Source organism: Cetorhinus maximus, chromosome 2 (genome assembly GCF_964194155.1).
Source record: "Cetorhinus maximus chromosome 2, sCetMax3.hap1.1, whole genome shotgun sequence".
Taxonomy (NCBI): domain Eukaryota; kingdom Metazoa; phylum Chordata; class Chondrichthyes; order Lamniformes; family Cetorhinidae; genus Cetorhinus; species Cetorhinus maximus.
The window spans coordinates 32,239,079-32,250,787 of NC_135880.1; the positions used below are offsets into that span (position 1 = coordinate 32,239,079).

The 11,709-nt window shown below is 41.5% G+C and overlaps 1 protein-coding gene across 38 annotated transcripts in view; it reads right to left on the bottom strand.

Annotated features, from left to right (window-relative positions):
* Positions 1-11,709, bottom strand: part of LOC144693046 (sorbin and SH3 domain-containing protein 2-like) — a 486,079-nt gene that overhangs the window by 26,779 nt on the left and 447,591 nt on the right. For 32 of the 38 annotated variants that reach the window (XM_078562388.1, XM_078562625.1, XM_078562352.1 and 29 more), the window contains 6 exons: positions 11,608-11,708; positions 9,323-9,369; positions 8,156-8,270; positions 7,904-8,032; positions 4,130-4,333; positions 119-910 (listed from right to left, as the gene is read on the bottom strand). In XM_078562388.1, the coding sequence (XP_078418514.1) occupies positions 119-910; positions 4,130-4,333; positions 7,904-8,032; positions 8,156-8,270; positions 9,323-9,369; positions 11,608-11,708 (1,388 nt within the window). The remainder of the gene's footprint in view (positions 1-118; positions 911-4,129; positions 4,334-7,903; positions 8,033-8,155; positions 8,271-9,322; positions 9,370-11,607; position 11,709) is intronic. The other 6 variants (XM_078562684.1, XM_078562674.1, XM_078562568.1 and 3 more) reach the window with 2 other exon arrangements.

The window sequence follows — 11,709 nt, forward strand, 5'->3', positions numbered from 1 at the left end:
GCACACTGGAAAAAAAGGAGTTAATACGCTTCTGAACAAAATGTGTTTTAGTAATTGTCTAGATTTAGTAAAAAAAAAAGTTCTTTCAGAACTAGTTTTTGCTCCACTGTATTTGTACCTCAGTATCAATTCTCGCTTCCTTCTGATCATCAGACATAACTGGTTTCTTTTTATTTGCCACTGGTGCCTTATAGACCTCACTAGGATCTTCCTCTATATAGAGCTCTGGAGGTTCCTTGTTTACATCCGGACTATGCCCATGGAAACATGTGTGCTTAATTCCATCACCCTTTGACTGGCTTCCTTCAATGATTGACAGCAATTCTTCACCGAGTTCCTGTTCTTGCTCATCCCTGACCTGCAGGAATTTCTTTGGAGAGCTACTTTCAAATGGTTCTGTAATGACTAAAGAAACCTCCATGCCGTTGGGAGCTTTTTCATCGTCAGAGGAAATAGTTTTGAATTTCTTAAGGGATTCCTGAGATTTAGCTGCTACCTGCATTATGTTTGTGTCATATCCATGGGGTATCATGTGAAATGAGAAAATAGGTGAACACAAGACAGTATTGGACAGTGGTGGGCAGAGTGGATCGTGCAGACTTTCACATGAGCTGGGAAGGTTCTTTGAAGATGTGACTGGAATGAAATGACTCAATTTTTCATAGGAAGCAATACTTCTTGAGGGGCTTGGGTCAGATTGGTAGGAGGTCACTGACAAAGAAGTAACTAAATCAGACAACAGGCTGTCAGGAGAAGGAGTTGGTGTAGGGGTTGTGGTGTTGACAGGGGACAGCCCAACAGTCAATGATATCCATTCATTGGTGATTGCCTGGACTGCAGATTTATTTGGACAGGGTGAGTGATGTCTGAGAGCAGGGGATGTTGCATTGAGTCTTCGACAAGAAGCCAACTTAGAAAGGAAACAGGAAAAGTTTAGAAAACAAAGTTATTAAGGACACAAAACAATGACAATGGAAGCAGTTTTCAATGACAGATTTCAAAAGGTACAAGCAAGCGCTAACTCAAGTCACCTAACAGGATATTGCTGCAGTTCATCAATTTGTTCAGTGACATGTGCTAGTTACATACAAAATGACTGCTCATAAAAACTTGATTTTCAGAAATATACCAGTGGTATGTTGAGATAGGGACCACAAGTTGCATACTAGTCCAGAAGCAGCAGCATTGACTGACCTTATGGCTCAAATTACCTGCACCCTCAAAATACTAAACTTGCTTTGCTCAATTAAAGTTTCATATAACATGAATATGTTCAGCTGATACTTAATGCATTTGGTAGGAGAAGCAAATGCCTATGCGCAAGACAATGAAATGCCAACCATTTCAAAGGGGAAAGCATCAACTCCTTTAGGTATGTTACTGACACCAAAAGTCTATGATACGTTAGCCTAAAAATATGAAGCAAATATTTTAACTGATGCACCACCACTGACGCAGTTTCTTTTTTTTTTAAATATCGCAGTAATTAGAGTGTGACCTATCACATCCATGCCATTGGAAACTTACGCCTAACATGTGTTAGAACGTAGTGTCTATATCAACTTTAAAAACAAGAAATAGATCCATGGGGAAAGAAAACAACTTAAATGCAAGACTGCATATGGATGAGACTGCAACAGATGATTATCTGACTTCAGTTCATTAATATGTTGTGTGTAAAACATTATTTCTGTGCAAACCATACACCTATAATTATGGAGAAGATCCCACCTCACATCATTTTATGTATCTCACGTTGTTAATGCACATTCTATGGTCCTGAATCAATTAACTTTAGAGGTTTCCTGCTAAAGTTCTTGGGGTAGAGTTTCTGCTTTGAGCCCAAAATGTGCCTGAAATTGTACAGGTTAGATCATAGTTCAAGTTTCTGCTAAAAATTATCTGCATAATCCAGCAACTTCCCCGCAATTGATGTTAAATTGGCAGATCTGTCGTTACCTGGTTTCTCCATCAGTCCTGTCTTAAGTAATAGAGTAGCATTTGCAATCCAAAACACAATTTTTGAATCCAGAGAGCTTTGGAAAATTATGATTAATTCATGTGCAATGTCCCTTCCTACTTCTTTTGAAATTTTGTGATGGAAACCATTAAAAATTATGTTAATTCCCATCGTTTTCTTCAATACCATTTTTAAACGTATATTAAATCTACCAAGTTCCTTCATTTCATTTATGTTTACAATCCTTTATACTGCTGACATTTTGTCTTCTATAGTCATTTAACTAGTCTGCCAATTTCTTATTATCCATTGTCTGCATTTGTCTTCAACGGATTCACATTGCTCTTTGCCACTTTTTTCTCTTACTTGTAAAAATACTTTCGTTATTAGCTTTGAAATGTCTTGCAAGATTTTTTTCCATACTTCCTTTTTGCAGCTCATTATTTTAGTTAAATCTCTCTGTTACTTTTTATGGCTCTCTCGTGTTGCATGCTCACACATGTCCTGGATGATGGTGAACCTTCTGACCCATTCCTAAACACTAATGGAGTTAAACACGGCTGTGCGTTAGTGCCAACCCTCTTCAGCATGTTTTTCTCGGCCATGCTCTGGGATGGTGGTGACACTGGCATCAAAAATCAGATATTGCATGGATGGAAAGCTGCTCATTCCAAGGCGACTCTAGGAACGACATACTTTGTGACTTCCTGTTTGTCGATGACTGTGAACAATTGTTGGATCAGAGCTGGACATGCAACATAGCATGGACTTGTTCTCCAATGCACACAACAACTTCGGCCTTATGATCAGCACAAAGAAAATTTAAGTAATGTACCAGGCTGCTCCAGAAAGGCTCCATTGTGAGTCCAAGGTTTCAGTCTATGACCAGAACCTGTCAGCTGTGGATAAGTTCACTTATCTCAGCAATACACTCTCTTCAGCTGCCTATATTGATAAGGCAAAAGCTAGAATTGCCAAAGCAAGTGCAGCCTTCGGCAGAATTTGAACATCAATCTGGGAACAAAGAGGAGTAAGTCTGCCTATCAAACTGAAAGTCTACAGAGCAAAAGTTCCTGCCCGCTCTGCTCCACGCATATGAGACTTGGACTGTGTACCAGTGTCATGCCAAGAAGCTCAACCACTACCTTTGGAAGCTTCTGAAGCTCAGATAGCAGGACAAAATTCTAGACACTGAGGCGCTCACCCAAACTGGTATGCCAAGCATCCACACCACATATTGAAACAGTCACAACTGAGTTGGGCTGATCACATAGCCAGAATACCTGGCACTTGCTTACCAAAGCCCTCCAAAGCAAGACTTCCTCCCGAGAGGGGGTTAGAAGTCCCACCTCCAACCACTTAATGCTACTCCCAGAGTTAAGTGGCTGTGCGGCAGCTGAAGGGACTGGGGGACAGGCTCTCCCCAACGTTTTAGCCTAAAGATGATGACAATGCCGCCCCATGAATCCAATCTCAGAGCTATTACCCCTTTCTAATAAATAAAAGTTACAATGCAGCTTTCCACAATAATTCTCGTAGCCTGTCTGAGTGTGGCTAACCCACTGGTGCAAATTGTAGACAGTTCTATGTCAATAAGAATCCCACTTAGAGTCTTGTCACCAGGAGACTTTTCATCCCACTGGGTTAAATTGGATTAACATCAGTTCCCAGTAAGATAAGAGGGTTTTAACCCTATGGGCCCAATAGCTTGAAAAAACAAAACAAAAAATTAACTCCACAAGAGCTTACCTTAACAACTAGTCAAAATTTCTAAGGTTCACTGTTACTTTAGCCTCAAATAGCCCTGAAACAGGAATGTGAATGATAGCGTATTGTTCACGCGGTGATTTAATGGCCAATTTTTTCCAAACTAGTACTGAAATGGAAATGCAGGTTATGTTCAAAAGCACACGTGAAAAATTACATCGCGCTTATCTTCAATAACCAGGTTTCCTTTTACAAATGCACATAAATACAAGAAAGAGAAAAAGGGTTCGGAATTCCAATTTTCTTCCTTCCACAATATTCCTGGGTGGTGTGTTTCACTCCATGATCTCCAGAGACTGTTACAATAGCAGGTGAGTAAAAGAGAAAACCCAAACTATTCTTACATGGTCTTTGTTTACAATTATCAAGGTAAAATGCTCAATAATGTACAGGTCTACCTACCTTTGTAGATCCCAAGCAGTGAATCCTATCACTGGAAAAGCTCAAAGGCAGAGAATGCCTGGGGTACTCTGCAGAATTCTTAGGTTGAAGTTTCTTGAGAACATCCACGTAAGTAATTGGGAAGATACCTTGCCGATTTGTTCCAGGAATCCTTCCTTCGTACCAGTTCTGATCTACCCGCCTGACAAGGATGACCCTTTCACCCTGAGGAGAGCCGATATTTCATCTGTACACTCAGTGACATATATAATGTTTTACTACAGCATAAAGCATGTTATGCTTTAGTTTAGCAAACTTTTTAAGTTTAGTTTACCATTAGGCATTTTTTTTAGCTAAAGCTGGATTACAAGACAAACATCCCTCAGGACAAATGAAGGCAAGTCTAAGGCTGGGATTTTCCAGCCCCGTCAAGGGCGGGACCCGCTGTGGGTGAGGCAGCGCCCCAGCCAATAGTCCATTGACTTGCGGTGGAACCGGACTATCCCGGCAGCGGGCGGGTGCGGAAAATCCCACCCTAAGTCTATGTTTGTTTTCCATTTTTGTTTATCTTTTTGACTTTAACATGGCCTATTATGTAGAAAGCTTTGATAGATTTATGTTCATATTCCCTAACTGGCTGCTCATTCCAGTTGACTCACATTTAAGAAAATAATTTTACTGATCCTAAAATCCATCTCAATAATTGGATTCGACACTGCACTGTGCCCAAATGTGCACCTGAAAGGAAGAATTCTTGTCAAAAAATAGATCAACCATTTTTGGGCCTCCTTTACCCTCACAGGCAGTCTAGTGGTTCTGACAGGAAAGAGCATCATGCATCATCACCATGAAGCCATTTGATATTAGACAGGGACAAATCTCTCAACTGGACTGTTTACCATACTAAATGGGATTAGATGGATATATGTGCATATATGCCTTCCACAAACATCCAACGTGACAAGCTTGTATGCATATTGACACCTGGTAGGCAAGCAGTAATGTCTTATTAATTACATTGTTAATGCTTCATGGCAATCATATTGTTAAGATTTAATGGAAATGATATTGTTAAACAGGTGATGGGTATTTTTATACCCATAAATGGGGATAGCTGGGACACGTGTGCTGGAGTAGTGTTGACTGTGAATTAAGTCAATAAACTCTCTCCAGCAAAGAAAGTTGTTGTGTCTTAGTTTTAACTTCACCAAATGGCATGGATCCAGTTAACACCAAGGACTGGAAAGATGGAAACCAGGGCAGATATAACCTCATCTTATGCATACCTATCTTGACCAGCCCACTCGGAATCAGATCTACATGTAAACAGTGCATAAGATGACTTATTTCAATGAATACCTTCTACATTACTGTGATGCAAACTTGACAAAAGACATTGAAACTGTATGAAGTTATATTCATTGGTTCTGACAGATATTGGACCCTTTACTCACTGGCCTCCCCTGCTTCCTCCTTCCCAATTTGTTGCACAGCAATTTACAAGAGGGTAGATGGCATTCAACATGAACACAGCCTAACATACAGCATACCGATTGAAAGATGAACACCTGCTTCAATTTCTCTCCAACAAAGCAAGCATCTTTGATATACTTTGATATGTTCAAACAGTTACATGAATTCATTCAAGATTGCAACAGTTTTTTTTTATTCATTCATGGGATGTGGGCTTCGCTGGCTGGGCCAGCATTTATTGACCATCCCTAGTTGCCCTTGAGAAGGTGGTGGTGAGCTGCGTTCTTGAACTGCTGCAGCCCATGTGGTGCAGGTACACCCACAGTGCTGTTAGGAAGGGAATTCCAGGATTTTGACCCAGTGACAGTGAAGGAACGGCGATATATTTCCAAGTCAGGATGGTGAGTGACTTGGAGGGGAACTTGCAGATGGTGATGTTCCCATCTATCTGCTGCCCTTGTCCTTCTAGATGGTAGTGGTTGTGGGTTTGGAAGGTGCTGTCTAAGGAGCCTTGGCAGGATTCCTGCAGTGCATCTTGTAGATCGCACACACTGCTTCTTGAGTGTTATGGGAGTTGCACTCATCCAGGCAAGTGGGGAGTATTCCATCACACTCCTAACTTGCACCTTGTAGATGATGAATAAGCTTTGGGGAGTCAGGAGGTGAGTTACTTGTCTCAGGATTCCTAGCCTCTGACCTGCATGTGTAGCCACAGTATTTATATGGCTAGTCCAGTTCAGTTTCTGGTCATTGGTAACTCCCAGGATGTTGACAGTGGGGGATTCAATGATGGTAATACCATTGAACTTCAAGGGGCAATGCTTAGATTCTCTCTTGTAGGAGATGGTCATTGCCTGGCACTTGTGTGGCGCAAATGTTACTTGCTACTTGTCAGCCCAAGCTTGGGTGTTATCCAAGTCATTGAGGATGGGAATATTTGTGGAGCCTCCTCCTCCAGTGAGCTGTTTAATTGTCCACCACCATTCACAACTGCATGTGGCAGGACTGCAGAGCTTAGATCTGATCCGTTGATTGTGGGATTGCTTAGCTCTGTCTATCACTTGCTGCTTATGCTGTTTGGCACGCAAGTATTCCTGTGTTATAGCTTCATCAGGTTGACACTTCATTTTTAGGCATGCCTGGTGCTGCTTCTGGCATACCCTCCTGCATTCTTTATTCAACCAGGGTTGATCCCCTGGCTTGATGGTAATGGTAGAGTGGGGGATATGCCGGGCCATGAGGTTACAGATTGTGTTCAAGTACAATTCTGCTGCTGCTGATGGTCCACAGTGCCTCATGGATGCCCAGATTAAGTTGCCAGATCTGTTCGAAATCTATCCCATTTAGCATAGTGGTAGTGCCACACAACACAATGGAGGGTATCCTCAATGTCAAGGCGGGACTTTGTCTCCACAATGACTGAGCGGTGATCACTCCTACCAATACTGTCATGGACAGATGCTTCTGCAGCAGGCAGGTTGGTGAGGATGAGGTCAAGTATGTTTTCCTTCTTGTTGGTTCCCTCATCACCTTCTGCAGATCCAGTCCAGAAGCTATGTCCTTTAGGACTCAGTCAGCTCGGTCAGTAGTGGTGCTACCAAGCCACTCTTGGTGATAGACATTGAAGTCCCCCACCCAGAGTACATTCTGCACCCTTGCCACCCTCAATGCTTCTTCCAAGTGATGTTCAACATGGAGGAGCATTGATTCATCAGCTGAGGGAGAGTGATACGTGGTGGTCAGCACCATGTTTGACCTGATGCCATGAGACTTCATGGGGCCTGGAGTCGATGTTGAGGACTCCCAGGGCAACTCCCTCCCCCCGACCATACGCCACTGTGCTGCCACCTCTGCAGGGTCCGTCCTGCTAGTTGAACAGGACATACCCAGGGATGGAGATGGTGGAGTCTGGGACATTACCTGTAAGGTATGTTTCCGTGAGTATGACTTTGTCAGGCTGTTGCTTGACTAGTCTGTGAGACAGCTCTCCCAATTTTGGCACTAGCCCCCAGATGTTAGTAAGGAGGACTTTGCAGGGTCGACAGGGCTGAGTTTGCCGTTGTCATTTCCAGTGTCTAGGATGATGCCGGATGGTCCATCTGGTTTCATTCCTTAACCATCTTAACCATCGTAGAGTACTCTAACTGGAAAGGAAGCTGGAATAACAACGTTCTAAAATTCATTTTCAGATGGAAAACTGCAGCACGCAAAAGGGAAAACGAACTTTATTTCGTAGAGGCAGCTACCTATCCTGCCAGTTGTTTTTTTTTTAAAAGGAGCAATCTGCCTTGACGAGCTAAGAATTAAAGAATCCAAAATTACCTTTTTTAGAGAGAGCTCCACATTGGTGTCTGCATTAAAATTATATTTCGCAATAGCTTCCCCAAAATCTCTGGCCTCAGCTGGGGGTGGTGGTCTCACTGGCTGTGCCTTTTCTGCAAGGGGCAACTTCTGGAAGAAACAAATACACTTCCATCACCAATTTATAACATGGTTCAAAGAAATGGAACATGAACAGAGTTTAGCATAATGCACCAAAACAACTTGTACAGCAACAGGTAGAAAACTACAGACCTCAACATATGAAATGGGGAATATGCCAACCGCTCCATGGTGTTCACCTTCGAACCAATTTTGATCTATTTGCCTAATAATGTAGACAATGTTCCCTTTCTTGAATGGTAACTCCCTGTAAGTAAACGTGTTTTTTAATATACATATCATACTGATCACAAATCATACTGCAATAGTACGGCATACAGCCAACCAACCAATTTTCTGCACATTTCTAAAATAACGTGCGTCAGCCGTCACTCAGTTGATAACACTCTTGCCTCCAAGTCATAAGGTGCTGGGTTCAAGCAGTGCAGTGCTGCGGGAGCACTGCACTGTCGGAGTTGTCATCTTTTGGGTGAGACATTAAACTGAGGTCCCATCAGCGCATTCCTGAAGGATGTTCGTGAAACGTGTGGCTGTCGTTTTGGTTTGTCTGGCAATGGTTTTCAATGTAACTTATCCATTTGTATGTGGTTTTTGATGAACAAGCAATGCACCCACAATGCATTTCTAAATGGACAATAAAATTTGAATTGAATTGCTCAGGAACCCCTACAAATACTGCCCCACTCTTGGGAATTCCCTCTCCTAACTTCTAAAATACAGCTACCCAAAGAAAACCAATGCTGTAAATTTTACTAAGGCACACCATTAGAAATGCTGGCTATTGTGTCTAGGACACAAAATCACAGTCTCAGAATAAGGCTGTGGCCATTTAGGACTGAGATGAAGAGAAATTTCTTCATCCAAAGGGTTATGGATCTTTAAAATTCTCTACTCCACAGGGTTGTGGATGTACAGTCATTGAATATAATCAAGGCAGAGATCAAGAAATTTTTGGATGCTAAGAATTAACAATATGGGGGAAAAGGTGGAATTGAGATAGGAAATCAGCCATTATCGTATTGAATGGAGAAGCAGGTTTAGATAGCCGAATGGTTACTACTGTTGCTATTACTTATGTTGTGGCACAAACAGAGCAAAGTATAGAATGTAGCATTGTCAAGACACTGTGTTGATGATATATTACATATCAGCTCTTTGGTGGATGTAAATTTGATTGCTGACACCCTCCAATCCAGTCCAGTCCCCGAGGGATCTACTCACAGATCCCTTCGGGACCAAATCTTATGTTTGAAAACCTAACATTTACAAACAAGCAGTAAACATCATAACAATACTTACTTTGTTGTTTGAGCCTTAAAATCATAAATTGCTTTCGCAGGCTGCCTCTGAAAAGAGAAAATAAGTTTCAGAAATAAGAAATGCTGAAGTACAGAGCAAAATATACTGACAAACATTTGTTTCGTTAAGATTTGATTGGCAGGAGAAAACATCCACCAGAAACCACACCCGCATCGTAGACCCCGTCGGTCACCCACCCGCTCCTTTGATCTTCCATGGCCACAGTGGTCCCTTTTAAACCATTTCCGGATTGGCCAAGGCCTCTCTGCAGGCACCCAACATCAGTGGGGTTGCTAAGACCATCCAGGCTGCAGCTGTGGTGCACATCAAACAATGACTTACATTTTTGAGGAGTGTCCACTGACTAAACTTGAATATGGACTTAAAGAACTTCATCTAGCTGCTGACAAGGTTATTACTTGGCTCTGTGACCATGCACATGCTAAATAAATAAATAAGCCACTAACATGATGCTGGTATGTTGGAATACCTAAATTTTTTTGTGTTTTAAAAAATATGACCAGAAGTCAGACATGGAAATAAAGATGTGGATCCTATTGGTCTGACCCAAATCTTGCATTGCCCTGCTAACTGTAAGGATTGATTGGAAGACTGAAGTCAGTTTATTTGGTTCAAATCTTTATTCAAACACAAGTTCTAATTTCAATACTGAGTGCAAATCTGTCCCAATGTTTTTTTCAAAATAAACACAAAAGCAACTCATTGAAACAATATTGTAAAGTTTTTAACCTTTTCCAATTTAATTGCTGCGATAAAGGTACAGCTAAATTTCTGAACTTCAATTAGATTTTACCTATTAATGCCTTTTACTTATTTATACCAGGTATCCAATCATATTCTATATACAAAAAGAATTAAAGCATTAATTGGAAAAATGTTATATACTCATTCCTAAATAGCCATAAAGTAGAAAACTTGAATTTGGAATTAATTCATAGACAGGACACCACACACCCTGTAAAGCACAGCATTCACTCTATATCATAAGCTAACAAATTTTTGGATACCTTATGACCCACTTACGTCAGACCGTGGACCACTGATCTTGCACAACCCCAAATTGAAACTTCCTTCCCATTCCTTTGATGCCCGGCCAACTTGCAATTTCAAATCCATTCTTTAACAAGCTGAAACCCTCTCTGCTCAAAGGATAATTCGATCCTGTCCTTCCCTTGGATTGCCACAGTTAACTAAGGTGCTCACTGCTGCTGCCCTCCCTCTCACAGCAACAGTGAACGCCACAGCAGTGGGGCCATTCCTGGTATCTTCAGTGGCAAAGGAGGAAGAAAACCGTTTTGTTATAGTAGTCCAGGTTCCAGTGCTGGAGCAAAGCTAAAATGCCGCAGTAGGTCGGATAGCGTTTAATGGGTGATGCAGCAATGCCAGACTCTCATTGAGGAGCCACACTCCTAAGAAGCGCTGAATATTTTCATTCATTTTGCTCTGCTTGTTTCTGTCAGCCTTGGCTCAGCAGGTAACCACTTTTGCTTTTGTCTTAGAAGGTTGTGGGTTCAAATCCCACTCTAGGACTTCAGCACAAAAATCAAGGCTGCAACTCCAGTGCAGTACTTGAGGAGTGCTGCACTGCTGGAGATGCCGTCTTTTGGATGAGACAATAAACCCAAGGCCCTGTCAGCCCTCTCAGGTGATGTAAAAGACCCCATGCCACGATTTCAAAGAAGAGCAGCGGAGCTTTCCCTGGTGTCCTGACCAATATTTATCCCTTATTTAAGATCACAAAAATAAAGATTGTCTGGTCATTATTACATCGATGTTTTTGGGAGTTTGCTGTGCACAAACTGGTTGCTGCATTTCGTGCACACAACAGTGACTACACTTCAAAAAGTACTTTATTAGCTGTAAAGTGCTTTGGGATATTCGGTGATCATGAAAGGTGCTATATTTCTTTCTTAAAACAAGCAATTGAGTTGAAAATTCCAATTTTCCTCTCCCTGCATCCAACTGCAAAAGTTATATGCATGAGTGTGAAAGTGTTGTGTCTTCAGTTGCTTCTGAGGGCTACAAGAATATCTGTACAACAATGCAAATTCAATTTAACCACATGGAGGAACAGGGACATATTGAAAGAAGTCTGGCTTGAGTTAGATACAGTTTAACACTTGCAGCACTATCTCAATATATTTTTAAAATATTTTACTGGGGAACTCATCAAAATATTCATCTTATATCGTCCTATAAATCTATATCTAGAAACAAAATCAAAGATCATTTGTAGTATTGTGGTGTTGTCTCTTTTCAGTTACCTCTTTTTCTTCTGGTTTCCTACGAGGTTCATCTGTTGGTCCTCTCCGATCTTTCAATGTTGCTCGGCCCATTTCTGAGACAATCCTATGAGAATCCTGATC